The sequence below is a fragment of the Serinus canaria genome, chromosome 4, assembly GCF_022539315.1.
Source record: "Serinus canaria isolate serCan28SL12 chromosome 4, serCan2020, whole genome shotgun sequence".
Taxonomy (NCBI): Eukaryota; Metazoa; Chordata; class Aves; order Passeriformes; family Fringillidae; genus Serinus; species Serinus canaria.
Window position 1 is genome coordinate 27673702 of NC_066317.1, and position 19542 is coordinate 27693243.

Genomic DNA, 19542 nt, shown 5'->3' on the forward strand with positions numbered 1-19542 from the left:
GAAACCCCATGGCTGTTCCACAAGTAAGGCTGAAGTCTCTCCAACAACTCTGTAGCCCACACCTACAAATAGTTGAAACTACTGTGAAACTGCAATCTAAGTCCTCAGGTTTAAGGACAACTTTCAGGCTTCTTCTCATAGAGCCTTCAATACCAGAAAGAACTACAAACTGAAACTCCTTCCTGCCCTACTTTGAGCTCTGTTGACTGATCTTGTCTAGCTCTTTGAAACTTGCTACCTAGTTTAGGTTTATTTTTTATTAAAAGAACCAACTTTTGGTTCTTTTCATAAAAAAATAATGAGATGTGCTATATTTAACCTATCGATATAATTCCAGCCACATGCTCTTAATACCACTGAGGTTTCTGTAAAGGACTTCACCATTGGTTGGGAGTTGGATGGAAGAAGAGTTTACTTCAGGACACATGATCTATTGGATCAAGTTGCAAAGGCTCTGCACAGGCTTACATCTCAAAGAGGCAGCACAGGTTTGCTGAAGCTCAGAAACCAAGTTCTGTTCATATTCCCTCTATTTCCTTCTCCCCAGAAAAAGAAACCAGAAAGTGTACTTTCCTTCAGAAAGACAAGACTATTTACTGGAATACCATGGCTCGGAAAATGCATTTTTCTAGTTGACAAAAGCAAAGGAGGTGGTGTCAAGCTGGAAAGTTGCATAAGGAGATAGAAACTTATTAGAAGCCATGATCATCCTTTCATACACATACACCCCAAACCTCTTTTAAAACAGCAAGAAAAGACTACAGTGAGAAAATAAGATAAATCTGTGTTGCAAGGGTCAAAACCAGAAGTTACAGGCCTCTGAAATTCAGTCAGGTTCTTCACCATCTGTCTTCAACATCAGTCCTTCAGACTCCTTTAGGAGCCCAAGTGACACTTCTGCCTCATTCCCCGTGCAGAGCATGCATTCATTTTAGCACTTGCATTAACTCTGTTTCTGAATATCATGTCAACAAAGAACTTTAAACATAAAAGGGCAAACCATTAAACTGATTCTGCCTGCTGGTATAAACACTAACATACTTTACCACAGAAAACTGAGAGGTTTTGAAACTTACCCTGATGACATTATATCTGTTGAAGATCCCACCAGCATTTCCACCATCCCGATGCTCTCGGATTGTACTTTGCATCTACATAAAAACCCAAAACTGAATATTCAGCACATAAACCTTCCTAGCAAGGCAAAGTATCCATGCAATGTCTCAGTATATCAAGAGCAACAACAGACAGTCTTGATGGAAAATGAATTAAAAGGTGTAAAAAAAACCAACCAAACCCCCCCTCTATTTTAGACTGAGGTATACCCTAATTTCTCAAGCACCCAATAATGCAATTATCCAATCTTGTAATAAAAATCCACATAAGAAAAACAGAATAATGGTACTTGCTATCAAAATGATATACAACTAGAAACCTTCTTTAAATTCGAAAAAACCAATATTTGAGAATTAATATACAAAAAGATCACTTCATAGTAATAACAAATTTTATTTTAATAAGTTTAGTGTGCATTTCTTAGTATTAGGGAAATTACTGCACTGTAAACTCTCCTATGCCATTAGAAAAGCATTTCTGATTTATTCAGAAATAGTTTCATTGTGTCTTTTAAAGAAGTATTTATAGCTACAGCAACCATATTTTGTAACAGTTCAAATAGATATTGCAATTTACTATGGCAGACAAGTGACCCTTTCTTTCAGAAAAGTTTATAAAAAATATCTGCACAAACTCCAGTTTATGAAGTTACTAATAAAAAATATACCCATCTAAGCTGACAGCAATCTTGACTATCTAGACTTTTTAAATTACTCCAAACACTTCTGTGCTACAGTGTAGGAACATGACACAAATAGCAAATTCACAGTAAAATGGAGTTTCTACCAAACACAACTCTTCAGGAAGTCTCTCTTCTGTTATGATTTTTGCTTTCAAAATGGTATGTGTCTGGAGTTTACTTAAATAAAAGAGCATGTGTGTGTGTGTGGGAGGCAAAATTACAGTCAATTCTCAATTGTCCAAGAGCTGCTTATCTGGGTTACAGATTAACTAAGCCACTGAGACAAAAGAAAACAAGCTGGTTCACAGAAAATGCTTACAGAATTGCAAGGCCTTGATGCCTTGGTTTCACACACAGCTTTTAATTCTCACAGGTCCACCTATCTAAAAGAAAGCTGTGCAAATCCTCCCTATGAGACAAAATCCAAGACAAGATCCAAAACACAGCAACAAAATAAAACTGAAATAATGCTAAGTGAGCAGAGGCCACTTACTAAAAAAACTGGCAGGACAGAGCAAAATAATTTCTATCATTGCTCTATATGAAAGGACAAATGAAGAACCCTAAGCTTCATATCAGAACTATGCAATTCATACACCACAGCCTATTTTAGCACTTTCAACACGTATTGCACACTTTAGCTCTGACAGGTTATCAGTGGAAAGAAAAATATACTGCCCTGAAGCATTAAGAAAGGGACTTGGATTACCTCTTCTTCTACGGACTGATACTCCTTATCATCAGGAGCAAGGTCAAGGAGAATGGTCCCCTGACTCACACAGTGGAAAGTCAAATAAGGATTGGTACCTGCAAAGAGAAGGAATGAAAAGGAGCAAAAATCAACAGGAAAAACCAATACCGGCTCTATTTGTATCCATCATCACCATTGTTCTTCTTAAACAACCCCAGCCCAGGAAATGCAAAATAAACACAAGGCATAAGCACAACCTCAAAAAAAAAAATAAAAGTGCCTTCTTTAGCAACAGAGGCTTTAGAAGAGAGAAGAAAAATGCATGTGGGACATAATTGCCCTTTATTGCTTCCTCTTTCCATAGAAACGTGGGGCAGCTAAAACCCTATCAGGCCTATCCTTCAGGATATAACTGGCCTGTGGGTAGGTATGGAGGGCAAATCATATCTGAAAGCTCCTCTCTGGGTGAAACAGGGTCCTGAAAAATGGGAACAGCTTCCAAAGCTGCCTCAGGGGTATCTATTCTCTGAAAAGGCAAGTGATTACTCGGTCTGGTATCTTCTTAATATATTCTTTAGCTATCACAACCCACTCAGCCACCATGTCTGCAGCAAACACACTTTTCTGACATTCAGATTCTTTCAAGTCTGGTGACAACGCCTACATTTAGAGAAAGTGACTTATGGGAGCCTCTTGTGTGCTACACTTAGACTAGCCAGTAAAAGTGTCATATTTACCTTGCTGACCTCCTAGAAGTCTCTCCACACCCTTTATTAATTTGTGGCGATGTCCATATGCATTGATCCCAATTTCTTTAAGTTCCTCATGCCCCATGTCAGCCAACACATCCAGGGTTATCTGGAAAGGTGAAAGATCACAAAAATCACTTGTCAAACCTGGCCTGACTTTCAAGGCTGGAGACCTATCGCTTCAAAAACTGGAAAGTATTCATGGTGCAACCAGAAGCATAAAGGTAGATAATGTTTTGCTTCACTTCTACTTGCTGCCACCTTCTGGCAAACCTGTCTCTATCACAGGACCATACCCAGCTGCTACACCTGAAGTTGGTCAAAACTTTCACTTCTCTCACACCAATTGACAAGAGCTGGTTCTCAAAGAAGGCTCTCACAAACATTTTTACTTAGGCAGAAAGGGGATGCACTGAAATGCTGGCAAAAATATGGGAGTGCTTTTGAAGTATTCAATGCTTCACAGCATCGTACAATTCATTACTTTCACTACACAAGCAGAAATTAATATTCTAAAACCTTACCAATAATGACCCAAGGTGAAAAAGTGTACATGAAGGCAGTGCTTGGAAAACCAGCTCAAAAGAAAAAGCTTAAAGAAGATGACCTTGTTCTTTCTACAAAGAAACTTACAAGAAGAGCTTGATGATTTCAAAATGATGAATATATAGAATCCGATTTGCATTGTTAAATCTTATTAGCAGGGGAAGCTCTTAACAGGTTAGGAGTCAAGGAAGCAAAAGTAGAACAAGACCAGCTAGGCAACAGGAAGGTGTGAAAAATAGTAATAAAACCTGAGAAGTGCATAGGTTGGTTTTAGGTGGGTTCCAAACTAAAGAGAAGAGCTTATGCTTCATGTATCAGAAGGGAAAAAGTTCTGTGGTATTTTATCTTTGAACATTTTATAGAAACAGCTGGAACTGTAAAACACATCAGATTTCAAACCTTTGTTTCTTGATTCTTCAATAAAAGATTAGCAGCAGAGGCCAGAGGAAAAATAATCATCAAACCAGTCTCTTTCACTTGTACCTTTCACTTCCACATGTACACCCATCTCAGTCATGTAAACAGATCTACTTAACTGCAACATGTCAAATTTAAGAAACAGTACATAAAAGGAATCTACAAACTCATTACAGGTACTTCTGCTGTAAAACTTAATGAATGCTTGAGAAATTTACATTAGTTGTACCGTTTTCATACATTGTGAATTACTGATAAATCTGCAGGTTTTATACCCCTATTTCTCAATGACTTTTGAAAGTTAGCCTGGCAAAACCCAGTTAATGCCATGCTCCTAACCTAATAGGAAATGTAGCTTCTGCATGCTGCAGTGTGACTACTCCCATGCTAAGTTTTTATTTCAGCATACAGTCAAAGTGGGGATGGGGTTCCCAGATCTAACCAAAGTATCACAAGTATCACCACTACATGGTGGTGAAAGGCTTGTTTGGCTGTCAAGACTGCTGAAGGACAAATGCAGGTGACATTTGAACCTAACTTTGTTAGAGTCATCACGTTCAAAGTTCACAAGGTTCAAAATAACTCTCAGAATACAAGCCAAATTGGCAGTCACTGAGTATGTGTAAGTGAAAGCTACTTGACACATGAGTTCAACAAGAAAATATATTTTCATAGGTTTTGCAACTTCACCATATTGGATCTGGCAATTCATTCGCAGAAAACTGAAAGAAAACTTGAGCACACTCGTTTTTCTGTAGATGTGAAGTGTGGGTTTTTTCCTTCCCTTTTTCAATTAAAAAATGAAAATGTCACTCATTTATTACATTAGTTTATCTCCTAAACACAGAAATAGAGATGAGGCTTGCCACTTACCTGTTCTGTCTCAAAGATGTCCCGAAGGTGTTCAAGACCCAGGCTTTTTAGGAACTGGGTAATGTTCATGTCAAGACCAGAAACTGTAAGAAAAGAAACAAGTCTTTACATCCTCTACATCTGAAGTAACAAAAACCAAACCAACCTCCTAAAAAAAAAAAAATCAAGCAATACCACTGATTCTCTTAAATTCCAAACTCTGATTCTATTGATAATCAATTTGTCTATGTCTGTAATAAACAATCTACTTCCATTGTGTCAAAGCTCTGTGCAAAGCTCATCACTGTTCCCTCTTCAAAATCAACTATTAAAAGCACAAACTATCTGTGACAAATACAGGCTGATACTGCAAAGAGAAGGAAAAGAAGGGTGGGTATGTTTTTGCTATGTGACCCCCTTATATTCTGACCTAAAGCATGGACTCCAGATACTAATCAAAGGGTTTAAAAAACCTTGGTAAAATCCCCAGCCATCACAATCATAACTCCTTCATCAAAATAATTCTCACTGGATTTTCTTTATGAAGTCAATGAACATCTGAGCACCTAATCAGATCTGCATTTGTAGTCAGACCTAATGACTGATAGCCAACACAGATGAACAGTTAACAGTGAACAGTTAACAAGCATCAGACACTTTAAAACACCGATAACAGTTCAAACTGCACAGTATTTTCTGGCTAGTCAGAAATGCTTTTCAGATAAACCAAGGCCTATTTTGATACTAAACTACTGTACTTCTGGCAATGTAATCTTGTCCAGCAGCAAATGCACCTTCTCCTTCCTTCCTGTCAGTTCCTGCTGCTCCATCCCCAGCATTTGATGCCCCTCCTACAGCCAGTTCTGCCAGTGGCCCCGTGAGGTTATCGATGCTGCTGGCAGCACTCAGGCAGGACGGTGTAGATGCTGGCGAGATCACAGAGGCACTGACAACAGTGGCCTGAGGCTTGAAGCATGTAGGCAAAGCTTCTGGAGGCATTGCATCTATCAGCAGAGCTCGGATATCATCTGCCTGAAAAACAGAAAGAACAGCCAACATGAGCTCCTACCGTCACAAATCACTGATCTCTGGAAATAATTTTTAATTGTTTTATTTGATTGCTCTGGTCCCCCTTAGAAATAAAACTGCCAGCTTCTGTTACAGGGGAATTCACAGTTGCAAGAACATTTTGATTCCCCGCACAAGACATAGGTGCATCAAGTTCTGCCCATTTCTAAAGGTATATAAGAAGCTACATCTAATTTTTTTCTGGCAGAATGGCTTTATAAGTGCTAAAGCCAGGGCAACTTTATTTGAAATCCTTCAGAACCTAGGACAGGAAATGCCACTTCTCAATTCCTCTGTCAGGCTCAACTTCAGGTGCACTGGAACAAGGCTTCAGTGGAAAGACTACCACTGCCTTCGCTATAATCACATTACTTGGGTTAGAATAGAAAAAAAAAGGACAGGAGCTCAGGAGAAGTATGATCTTAGCCAACAGCTGGATTTAGCCTTTACTGACTAAATTAAGCAAAACCCTCATCTTCAAAAACTTCCTCCTTAAAAATTCTTGTAGAACATGATTTAGACACCCTTATTTTCCCCCAGAGAAATCAAATAATTTTCATATCCTTCATCACAAAGCAAGTTTCCTAGAGCTCAGATTACTTTGGAGGATATTTCTTGAACTCTCCATAAATAAATCAATAACCCTAAAAGATACTTGCACTGAGTATCTTTTAGATACTCAGTGAGTATCTAAAAGATACTCAGAAGTATCTTTTAAAAGAGACCAGACAGAAGTATCTTTTAAAAGATACTCAGAAGTATATTTTAAAAGAGACCAGACACGGCATCCAATTTGGTTGCATTATCTATTCCATCGAGATTGTTTAAGCTGGGGCATACAGCTCATAAAACCTTATTAGGCTTTTAAACCATTCAAAAGTAAGTTTACATAAGCCAGTTTTAGAAGAAGTTTGATAGCCACCTACGAATTTTAGAGGTAGAATGAATTCTTTGGAATATTCTTTTGGAATTATTTTTTTAAAAAGGAACTGAGGTAATATGGAAGCACTGAGCGCAACAATCCACCCAATGTTCCCATTCCTCTAAAGGTCCATCTGGTGTTCCTCCTAGGTTCAAAGAAACAATTACCAACATCATCAGGGACATTTCAGAGAGTTTTATTTCTGGAAATGAGGAGACTGATCCCAGGAGTGAATATTTAAGGAGAAGCAAACCTTAATCACAAACCATGCTAGGATTTCAGCCAAAGGAAAATGCCTGGTCCCATGGATAAAAAGCCACAAAGAGGCACCCAGGAGATGCCCTTCTCTCTCCACCTCAGCACAACGGAAGCTGAGGACTGCTGATGCCATGTTGCTGATGCCACGGAGCCATGGAAATGAATTTAATATGCAGAGTACATCCTCCAGAGCAGCCTGTGGCTGGCTAACATGAACTTACTGTTGCCAGGTCTAGTGGTGTCTGACCCTCTTGGTTCTTCATGGTTGGATCTGCTCCATGAGCTAACAGCAGAGCACAGAGCTGTGTCCTTCCTTTTTGTGCAGCTTCATGCAAAGGTGTGAATGCCCACTTATCTGTTGCATTTACACATGTATTATATTTGATCAACAGTGCTGCTATGTCCACATGCTGGAAAACACAAGAACATGACACTGGTAAAACATACGTTCCTTTTTTTATGCTGGAGGTAATGGTGCCTAAAAACTCTTGTGGTTTCTCTTGCCTGTAACTCATTCTGCTTCCTGTGTCACAGGAGCAGCACACTTCTCCAGATACCAATTCATACTGCAGCTCCACAGTCATCTCTGTCTGTGCACTACCAGACCATTCACCAGCACAGAAGAATTGGGATCAGGCACAGAAGCAGATTTCTGTAAATCACCCCAAGTACATGGCATGAAGTTTGTGCCAGCTGCAGGAGCAGACATGATACTTAACCCTGCATAACAAAATTATTTGTGGACAAATTTGAACTGGTGGATTTACTGGGCTGCAACTTTTGTGACATAATACTAGAAGCTCTGAAGATTAATGTGTTGTGCTATTGAGCCACTCCTGTATGGACACAGAAGTCTTTGTTGTACTTTCTTTCTTGCAAGACTTTGAACTCATCTGTGGCATCTCAGATCTGTTCTACCTTCACTCATACTTTATGAGAGCTATAATTGATAAAATGTATTATGAGTGTCACAAGGAACAGCTGTTTTACATGGGTTATAAAAGTAATGAACTTATAACCCCATGCTTTCATCAATATACTGTCCTTGAAGTCTCCCAAGTAAAAATAAGAGAAAACTGACAAATGAAATTTTTGCCTGCCTCTAAGTAGATCCTTCTTGTGCAAGACAGCTAAGAAAAAAAAGCAGGTAGTCAAAATGAATGGGTGGGAGCATGAAACACTGAAATTGTAAGCAGAGGCACAAAGAATTGCCAATGGATCTCCTCTTCCCCCTCAATGGCAATTAAATGACTCTTTGCAGTGCTCATAAAACAGCTTGGTCTCTGAACAACTGTGGTTTGAAAATACTGCCAACTTGATTTTTCCTCTCTGCCAAACTTTTATAGCAATTACTGTTCCTGTGATTTTTCTGTCACAGAAAGCCCTATTGAGGGACACAGAGCATGAAGTACTGGGTGGGAGAACTGAAGAAACTTTGTGAAGAAAAGGCAGAGCTTGTGAATCTTGCCAGCTATGAACTTGTGAAACCATTACTCCTCTCCTCTCTACCTCCCATCACAGAGATCTGAACAGGCTGATGACAGCTCAGACAGAAGTGTGGGATGCCAGGAAAGGTATGAAGCAACTCTTAACTAAATAAGCTGATAGAAAAGCACCAAACACTGACTTTTTAATGTTTCCTAGAGGAAGCAGGGCAACCAGGTTAGATTGGCATTATGATTTTTAGAAATGATAATCCACTAAAACCAATCTCTGACATTTCTCTAGGTCAGAAAGAAATGCTTTGGGTTTATGTAAAATGTGTGTTTTGTTTTCTCATGCCAAAGAAAAGAACAGTCTTTCCAACAGCATTTATCTCTAGATCTTAGTAACATCCTGGGAATTAATGCTTAAAGGCAGATACTGATAAACAGTATTACTTAGTATTAGGACCCTGTAACATAAAAGAATTCTGTGCTGCTTTCTAATCTTTTCACCAGGATTTGGGGCTTTTTGCTCTTTGGGACACTGGGATCCCAGAGAGATGTAAAGAACCAATACAAATGGTGTAGACTGAGTTCCATTGATGCTCTTTTTAAAAACAAGGTGAACACTGCACTTTTTATTTCATTTGCTCCCAAACAAAAGCAATCATGTTTCTGTTAGGGTCACCCATCCCAGATTTTGCTGTACTTGTGCCAGGGCCAGGTAAGTAACAGACAAAGCATATCATTAGACCATCAAACCCAGCACTCCATCAGCTTCAGATCCTCTGACTGCAAGCACAGTGCTAGAAGCTTCTCAAGCACTGTCTCTGTACAATTATTTACAAGAGACTTCTTTCCCACCCAATCCACAACTAACAACTGCTTATAAGCAATCTATTAGGCATCTGTGCAACTGGGACACAGATGCTTACTCCTATATGGAGGAAAGAGGGCCTGCCTCATCTGAAATGGTTTGAACCTGTCACTGCAGCCCCTGCAGCAGATGGCTTGCCCTGGAGGGCAACGACATTACAAACACAGTAGTCCTTCAACTCTAGCAATAGATTCCCACCAAACACCAGCTGTAACACGTCTTCATGTCCCTGTCATCACCTGCACATGATCCCCTGGTATTTTTCTCTTCCTTTCATCTAAGTCTTTCAGACACAACTTGAAGTCTTTTCTGTTTCGAATATCACCCTGAACTGTTCAATGCTGTACATCTGCTTGCCTGCACAAAAGCTACATTGTAGTGATCTTTCCAACCTGCAGCATATTTAACTGCTACAGCACACCTGAATCTGTGTCCTATTTAATGCACAGGACTGCAAATAGGACTCACAACAGCAACTTAGCCTGAAAAATTCTTCATCAAAACCTGAACTGTGTTCACAGCAAAACAGCTGCAAAATAACTGGTTTGGATATGACTTCAAGGAGTCCCTTGCTGTTCTACTCATGGCAAGACTGCCTGCACCTACCCCATAGGATGCTGCATTGTGTAGGGGAATTAATCCTCCTTTGTCCTGGGCATTAACATCAGCACCATGCTCAAGAAGGTATTCAGCTACTTCCAAATTGTTGTAACCAGCTGTAGAAAAAGCACAGGAAAAGAAATTAGGTATTAAGAGAGCTAAACTAAAGAAAAATATTCAACAGAAAAGCTAAGGCAATTTTCCAACTGCAGAAGTTCCTCTTCCCTAGCAAATGTATTACCTCCTGCAATAGATGCCCTAGTTAACTCTTTGTACAGGACAATTCTCTGTGAAACTCTTCCTATTCCAATCCTAATTTTGGCAAATTACATCTGTAGACCTACCATAAATATACAAGCCTTGAAAACCTGGCACGTTACCCACCTGCAAGATGCAATGGTGTTGAATTTCTTCCCTGGGTGTCTCTGCAATTGATATTTTCTTGAGTACACAGCTTCTGCACTCGTGCCAGGCACCCCTTCTTGGCAGCATCTAGCAAGGCAGCGTCTCCTCGCAGTAAGTCCTGGATATCGGTGTCCCCTTCTTTCACCAAATCTAAAGGAGTGTTCCCATCTCGATTCTTTTTTGTTGGATCAGCTCCATGCTGCAAAGAGCAAATGGAATGCAAGTGTCACAGTCATGCACAGGGCAGTGCAGTGTATCACTACTTTGCCAAATAAGATGGGATTTTACAGACCTACCATAATGAAGCAGTAATTGTACAGATCAGTAGGCACAAGAAAATAAATTTAGAAGTCTGAGGTCTAAAAGCACTAGTCTGAAACACAGCTGTGTGAATCTCAGTTCCACAGCAAGAATGGTTGCCCTTTGCAAGAGCTGTCCCTGCTCTACTTGCAACTGATGCATGTTCAGGAGTATTTCCTGCATATAGCTTCTTACTGTCACAGCAGCGTGAAAGGAAAGCCAGCTGCAAGTATCTTGCTGCCAGTCCTCCCCTTCTCCTGAAAACTGGCAGGATTCAAATGGCTGGCAGAGGTGTTTCCAGAGCACAACCTTCTGAGCTAGCAAAACCAGGCTCTGAGTTTTACTAAATGTCACCCTGATATGGAAAGGCCCTTGTTTCAGAGGGGAACCAGCAAAATACTCTTCTCTACACTTTCCAATAGACAACAGTACAATCTTAAACAGTTCACAGGTCTTTGGAAGAAGTGAAAAAAAATTTTGGTGGACAAGTGGAGTTGGATGACTGCTGGAGTGTATCTGTGCTGGTGAAACATGTAGAAAACATTACTGAAGCAATGGGGGATGAGAAGGGGAACACACAACTATGCAGAGCATATGGTGTGAGTCACATCCACGTTCAGGTTTGTGGGAGGACAGCTCCTTCCCTATTCACTCTCAGCAGCAGTGGGAAAAAACAAAGATAGATAAAGCAGAGGCAGCTGCTGGTGCTAGAGTTCTCTGGCTGACCTCTTTGGAATAGTCAAACACAGTGGTCCAATCCCTGCCAGCAAGTCTACCCTGCCATTTCCCACTGGACTGGGAATGGGAGAATAGCAATGGGAGAACAGAGGGAATTAATTGCTTGGTATTTCGAAGCAGAACAACTGTGCTCATGGTACAAAGGATGAAGAGCAAAGGACAGAAAGGACAGAGTATTAATTACATAGAAGCAGTTTCCACATCTGTGGTTCTTTTAGGAAGAGAGCACTCTTCGTGCAAAGCTGTTTAGACTACAATGACTGCTCCAAGATATGACCTGAAATCCCTTAATTTAAAACTCATCAGAATAGGAACTATTCAAATATGTCACAAAATAAATATCTGAATGAAGAGGCAGTGTCTTCTGAGACCCCTTCCAAGGCACAGAAACAAATGAAGGTGGTCATTTCAAAGAAAGGTGATTAAAGAAGACACTGTCTCCAAAATGCCTGTTTATTTTTGTTTCCTTCTTCAAGCAGATCAGGAGAGAAGGAGCACAAGTCAGGAGGGGTCAAGCTCAACATCCACAACTCAGCAGAAGTGACAACACTGCCAGCTGGCATAGGAGGCACAGCAGGAGAAACCCTGAGTAAACTGCAGTGTGAGCACATATGCACAGAGACCCAGAGACTTTACATCTGTGTCACCTAAGGACATATTTAGCTCTTATCTTGTGAAAGAGTGATTTAAAAAAAATAAATTTCAGCACTTTTCTATTTCCCGTTGGACATCACTTCAGGATGCTCTGAAGACAAAATATGGGTAAATTCCCTGTGGAATGACCAGAAAAGGCTGGAGATCTCCAGTGTCTATAATGCAACACCGTACTTGAGAAATTACAGATGTTCCTACAGCTTGAGCTAACATCTCTATTGGGGTGTTACTTCCAGGCCACCACCATGCCTACTCCACAGACATCTCTTAATAGCTCCTGGTTTCTGCTGTAGATGTGCTTCAAACTATCATTCTTCTCTCTCTGACTGCTTTTTTGGTAATCAAGTGAAATAATTAATGATATAGGAGGGAAATAGTGGGGCTTTGTAGCAGCAAATGAAAAGTGGCTGGAGCAGATCTTCATTATCTTAAGACTATCCATATTCTGACTTTCTCCTGTTTTAAATGTTGTGCTTCAGAGCATAAGCAAGCAAGGCTGAAAGAGGAAATAGGACTGGCAAGAAATTCAACTCTAGCACCCCCTTTCATCCTCTCAGGGCAGGATGTGACCTTATGTTAAGAAGTTTCTCAAACTCATGTTTCTCACTGGAAATATCTTTGCATTACCTCATGCTTTTTACAGGTTCTTCCTCTAAGTATAATGAATATTTATGCCAGAGTATATTAACATGCATTTCCTCCAGGAGCTTGATAAATTATACATAACATAACAGTTTTGAATTCCTCTCATACCAAACAGCATTTAGGACCCACCTCCTGCTATTGCTCTGGAACACACTCTTGCATAAGTATTAACAGAATTTACTTAAATGCAGTACCTATTTCAGAAAGGGATGGATAGGACAAGGTAGGGAGTTGCCATTTTCACATGAATTCAGCTGGTTTTTCCAGTTTCAGAGTCTTGTCCTACTTGGCTAAGAGTATTAATACACATCCTGGAAACAGTACTTGTACTGATGATTCTTTTTAAGTCAATGATATTACACAAGAAACAATATGACCATTGCAAGATAAAAACTGATTCAAAGATACCACAAAAAATTCACTGAATGCAATTAACTTTGCACTAATTAATCTTCAGAAAAAAATAAATATATATGCATTTAAAGACACATCTGAGCTCTCCAACACATACTTTTAAAAGCAGTTTGCAGATTTCATATTTTCCTTTTGCTGCTGCTTCATGTAGAGGAGTGAATTTCCACAGGTCTGCCACGTTGACAGAAGCACCGTGCCTCACCAGGAGTTCAGCCACTTCGTAGTGTCCATAAGAACAGGCATTGTGCAGGGGTACTAAGCCACTAACCAAAAAGAAAGCATTAATAGCTAGAGAATAAAATCCTATATGCAATCAGTAGATAAAACTCCCACTTTCACCAGACATTATTATCATCTTTCAGTCTTTCCAGTTTTCATGGTTTTAATTCTCTATTAAAAAATCAATTAAAACTTAATTATTGTCCTTCAGTTCTCATCCACAAGACTTTTAAATATTTAGCAAGCCCCAGTGTTAAAGCTTCCACAAGCAACTCCAATGCTGTTAATAACAGACAAAAATTAAATTGCAAGGCTCACAGTTGTTCTGAGTTTGGATAGTTGAGTGTAAATTTCAATAAAGACATAACACTAATCTGTTTGAAGTGCAGTTATTAGTAAGTACTGCACATCTGATAGATACAGAAAGATACCCAAACACTTCTTCCAGGTTAAGCCTGAAAATATAGTATTGCAAATTTATTATCCCCCACCCTGAACTAATATATGGAGTAAAAGAGTGAACATAACCATGCTGCTTCACAACTAATGCAAAAAAAGGTAAATGCTTTATGCAATGTAACTGAATATTGACTGTAAAAATAATTAACTTAATAATAAAAGCTAACATATTAAAAAAAATGCCCAGAGATAACCCTGGTATTTTACCCCATTTTATCCAAAACTGATTTTAGATCATCTAAAATAAGTTAAAGGCTGTTTTTACAGAAAGTCTCCAAAAAGGGGCAAAAAAGGGGAAGAGAAGCATCACGTATTACAGTGCCAGGTATGGACTTGATATTGGGTTTTACAGCATACTTTGCTTTCTGGAATGGTCTATAAACCTCCCTACAGCACAGGAACAATGCAGAACAAGGAGGAAAGAGAAAAATTTTCAAGAGAAAAACACAATGGTCACTGAAATCTGAAGCAAAATGAGTAGGTGGGATATGAGTCTCACACCAATAGAGAACAGCAGAACATATCAAGGAAAGAAATGTACCCTTTATCTTTGGCATGCACATCTGCTCCATGGTGCAAGAGATACTCCACCACTGATACCCGGTTATATCCTGCAGCAAAGTGCAGTGGTGTTGAATGACGGCCTTCCAGATCTCTGCAATTCACATTCTGAGGGCTGCAAAGTTGCTGTGGAGACAAAAGAACACAAAATCTAGTACAGAACTAAAACTAACAAATAAGGAACTCCCCAAAACCAAAGAGACACAACATGAGACAAACAATCCCAAAAGAAAATAACTAAACTACCACCTTCAGAGACCCCAACACAAAATTTGATTCACTTAGACAATTTTTTTCAAATATCAAGGAATTTCTTTCCACTTATGTAAAGTTAAAAAAATAGCAGTTCTAAATTTACAGCTGAATGTACTTCTATAACAAACAAGACTTAAATGATGGAAACAGTGTGAAGATGCTCCTAATGTATAAGAAAGGGTGAACCTCTACATCACCAAGTACCAGTTCCAGGCCATGTAACTTTCTCCAGATATATTACCATTTCTGGTCTATACTGCCTTCAGAAAACCAGAAATATTTAGCTTAGCAGTCAAAGGAGCTGCTGGTTGAATATTAATGTATATCAAGGTGGGAAAGTATGCACAAGAGTCCATCTGCAGGCTGTTTTGTCCACAGACCAAGCATCAAAAACAAGATCAAACCTTCCTGTGATGGTGGGATTCCATGGCCTGACCCTTCACCTTCAGATTAAGGATGGTTTAAAATATTAAGTCTGCTACCTGTTAACAGTATTTGCTTGCTATCTGATTGAATCACGCACCTGGAGGGCTTGTTTCTACTAAACTCTGATTCTAAGAATCACAGAGTCTGCTTCAAAGAATTATGGCTACATCTGAGTCCATCAAAGACATGTGTGTGTGAAGGACTGGCAGAATAAACAAGCATAAACCCAAGGGAAACACTCAGTACATCTTAATGTACTATCTTCTAGGGAAAAAAAAAAAAAAGAAAGATCCATGACTCCCCATTTTTTAGGAATTACCATCCATTGGGCACTGCTTCCACAACTCATGTAGCAGAGGCTTCCACAAGCCTTGCACAGTAATGCCAAGTAGAAAATTCACATGAACTGTTCAAACCTACCTTCACAGTTTCCAAGTCTCCAGCTTTGGACGCCTCTAACAACCGATAATCCACATCAGATGTGCGCACAGGTGTACTTTCTACATGGGGAAAAGATGCTTTAAGATTACTTAGGATATCAAAGTTGTATTAACTTGTGCTCAACATAATTTCCAAAGCTGGTGAGTGAAGTTGGTTTGTTGTTACTTTTGAAAATGCAGCTGGGGTTGTGATGCTCAAGTTCATACTGCCAAGATGTCTGAATAAGGAGCTTTAGTTTTAGAGCAAATCAGTCAGATTTTGACTCTAAAGCTGACATGATTCTGCCAACATTCTTCTCTCTCAATCCACATACTTACATTCATGTGCACATTTTAACAGGTAACACTACCCAGGTAACCAGCTACATCTCAGGAGTGGGTACACTTCAAAACAGTCCTTTCTTGCACTGCTGTAAAATCCTTTTTCCTAGTTTTGTCCTGTTTTAAGGCAATATTGTTGAAAACACTGGAGGAAATGGAGTTTCTAGCTACGTGTCTTCTTATCTATCTGGATATCTGCCTTTGACTACCAGCACATCTCTCTGTAAGGTGAGTTATTTGCTCTTTACTAGCTATTTACTAGCAATTATCCTTCTCTGTACTTGCAAAAATTCAAATCTAACGTAGGTAAGAGGATGCAAACCCATAAGCACTTACATGAAAAATAGTGCCACCCTCTTCAAACATCTATTCATCTTTTTAATGGAAGACATACACAAATTGTTACCTAAGCAATATCCAGAGCACTTTCACAACAAAAATCTTTCTCTACTGGGCAAGCAAGAGATTTGAAGTAAAAGTTCAAACTGTTTAGCAACTATCAGTGTTTTTCTGCCAGTAACATTCTGCTTGTGCCTGCTGAAGTAGGGAGTACCTAAAAGGTTGGCTGATGCAGGGAAAAGGTTTCTTACATGCTCAGCAATATTCCGGTTGCCTTGGAACTTGCTACCAAAAGAATCCCAAAACTCCATACATGTGCCTTCCTACAACCTTCTTGTACAGCCAGCATATTCTAGATCTACAAGATGGTTGTTTTCTTCCCCCTTTGCACAAAATTGCTGAACTGAGCAGAGCAATTTATTTATTTTCTGACAAGTACCACACAATACATACTGTAGTTGTGGGCACTTGATGGCAGAAAGGAGAGATGAGAAAACTACTTCAAGTCTCTAGCACTGAGAAAGAAACAAGACTCAAAGCTGTAAAGGGAGAAGCTGAAGTTCAAATACACAACCCTTTACTTTTACCCACCACTTAAGATCTGTTGCACTGCTTCATTTCCCATCTGTGCCGCTGTGAAGCCTTGCAAAGAGATGATGGAGGGATCAGAGCCGTAACTCAGCAACAACCGGCAGGTTTGCAAGTGCCCTGCTAAGGCAGCCCTGTGCAACGCTGTTTGACCAAGTGTGTCCAGTGCATTCATCTGAAAAAGCAGCAGCGATATAAATAAAACACTCTTGTGATTAAAAGGCTGCATCTGTCCCTGTCCTTAGTAAGAAGAATTTTTCAGCATACAAATTTACCTATCAATTCTTCTGCACTGCATTAAACAAAACCAAATGACAAAACAGGCAGACACTCAAAAGAAAAATAATTTACCACAGATGTTTTCCTCTCTTTTAACAACACAGGTTGTTCACATGGCTAACAAACAATATAGAATGCCCAGAACCATACTTTTAATAGTGATCAAGCTTTTGAGAAATTTGATGAAGACTGACCTTGTGCAAGAAAAGAAACACTATCACAGCAGGAGAAAGAGGTAACTTGACATAAATTGTTACCACACAATTCAAAGATCTTACAGCTTTAAGGAAATTACCATCTGTCATTGTCAGAGGGATAATAACTCAACATTAGCCTGTACCAAGAATTAATGCAAAACAAAGATGTCAAATGAAGAATTCTGGGGGGGAGGGGGAGGGGGAGAGAGAAGCTGGATACAAACATTTCCTCCTCACACTTAACATTCATGTAAAGGCACAAAAAGTAACTGGATATGATTCTTCTCAATACAAGGCTGTATAAACAGGCAAAATGGAGTATAATTTTCAAAGAGTTTGATATAATGGAAACGCATCCATCTGTCAAGATCTAACAGAGCAGCTAAATAACTAGAAGCATCTCTCCCAGTGTGCTATCAAAAAAAGGAAGAGAATAATAGAGAGCTTTAAAAAGCGGAAAAACACCCCCATGAAAATAACCTTTCAAGAAAATACTCCGTACCTAGCAGCGATTCATGACAAATTTAAATGTAAATGCCCAGCAGCTTTTTTACCACTTTATGAAATACAGAACTACTCTACAGTCTCTGCAAGCAACTCAGAACCTGTTATCTGTTTCCAAGCCTACAGATTGCAGGCTGTGAACTGCATGCATAATAAACTTTGATACCGTATAAGATCCACCTTTTTACCGCCTCAAAACCTTTGTGGTGACAGCAAACAAAGGTTTTGCTTGTTATTTCTCACCTAAAATGCAGCATGCAAACCATACTACCCTTCCATGAAACCAGTGAAAAAGCATTTTGGTTACGACACTTATTCTATAACTAAATTACATTTAACTAAGACTAAATAAAATTAACTATGCAAAACTCTACTACCTGATAGGGTAAAAAAAAAAAAAGTAAAGTACCTGAAATAATGCAGTATCAAGTCACCAAAAAGAACAAAGAACAACCAAATAACTGAAGCAGAGTGTAATTTAATATTGTCTGAAATTATTTTACAGACTAACAGGGTAGGAATTTCTCAGATCACAAACCTCTCTTGCAGCAAGATGGACAGGAGAATAGGTCTGCTTTCTTCTAACTGTGCTCAGCTCAGGCCACTCTAATGGGATTGCCCTAAAAGTTTTGTTTCAAATAAAAAACTTACTGCTATCATAAATATTAACCAGATGCTGAATGTCCCAAATCCATCATTTTGTTCAGATGATGATCCCCCCATCTGTTTCAGGACACTGGTTACCTTTCACCACTGATAAGGGCACAGAGGTAAGCAGAACTCTGGGACTACACACGTTTAGCAATGGTGAAATGAAATTTGTGGATTCTCAAAGTAGCTGATAACTCTCCATTCATCCAAAAAAGAAAATCATAAGTAATGCACTCTTTAATAATGACTTCCTGTGTTAAACAGGCCTGTACTGAACAAATGGTAGAAGCAATAGCAGCAATGCATTCACTGTGCACAATTCAATACTGACTATGTCCCTGGGAAAAATATCAATATTCATTTGGAAAGAACACTGTGGGAGTCATCAGAGCCATCATCTCATATGTCTTTTCCAGGTCTCCTTTCACCTCTAAACCATTATCTTTCCCAACAATCAATTCTACTGGCAGAAGAACATCAGCCATTTGAAGATGTCACCTGCTTCCTTCTGAGACAAAAAGGACTGCAGCTGACAGAGAGATGCACACACCAAATGCAGCTGCTCTTTACCTCAGGAGCAAAGTTAGGCTTTGCAAGACAATTTCATTGGGAATTTCACTTTAGGGCAGATTTTCTCTCACCAATAATGCACCACTTCTCTAAAATCAACAAAAGAATATACTCCAATAAGGCTTAAAGCAAGAGGACTTGCTTCCAAATGAAAATCAACTTAAGCACAGCAAATTGAAATACAAAATGGAGATTAAAGTCTCATAAAAATTAGACCTGGTAAGACATATGCCTTGGTTAAACAATGTTCAATATCAGGTCCAAAATCGTGTGCAGTTTCAAATTCAAAGCTAAGTCTAAACTCTGTTTGACAAAATGTGAAATATGCAAGGTGTACTGCTTTAACTGTGTCCTGATTAGCCAGATTGTTAAAGC

At 39.2% G+C, this 19542-nt stretch overlaps 1 protein-coding gene across 2 annotated transcripts in view; it reads right to left on the reverse strand.

The window, feature by feature from the left end:
* The window catches only part of TNKS (tankyrase), a 129466-nt gene that overhangs the window by 9678 nt on the left and 100246 nt on the right, over positions 1–19542 (reverse strand). The window contains exons 12-23 of one of the 2 annotated variants that reach the window (XM_030239523.2): positions 16970–17141; positions 15699–15778; positions 14578–14723; positions 13456–13621; positions 10587–10806; positions 10209–10318; positions 7523–7711; positions 5848–6085; positions 5075–5157; positions 3227–3347; positions 2508–2605; positions 1077–1151 (exon numbers count right to left, since the gene is read on the reverse strand). In XM_030239523.2, coding sequence (XP_030095383.1) covers positions 1077–1151; positions 2508–2605; positions 3227–3347; positions 5075–5157; positions 5848–6085; positions 7523–7711; positions 10209–10318; positions 10587–10806; positions 13456–13621; positions 14578–14723; positions 15699–15778; positions 16970–17141 — 1698 coding nt within the window. Of the gene's footprint in view, positions 1–1076; positions 1152–2507; positions 2606–3226; positions 3348–5074; positions 5158–5811; positions 6086–7522; positions 7712–10208; positions 10319–10586; positions 10807–13455; positions 13622–14577; positions 14724–15698; positions 15779–16969; positions 17142–19542 lie in introns of both variants that reach the window. The other variant, XM_030239524.2, reaches the window with a different exon arrangement.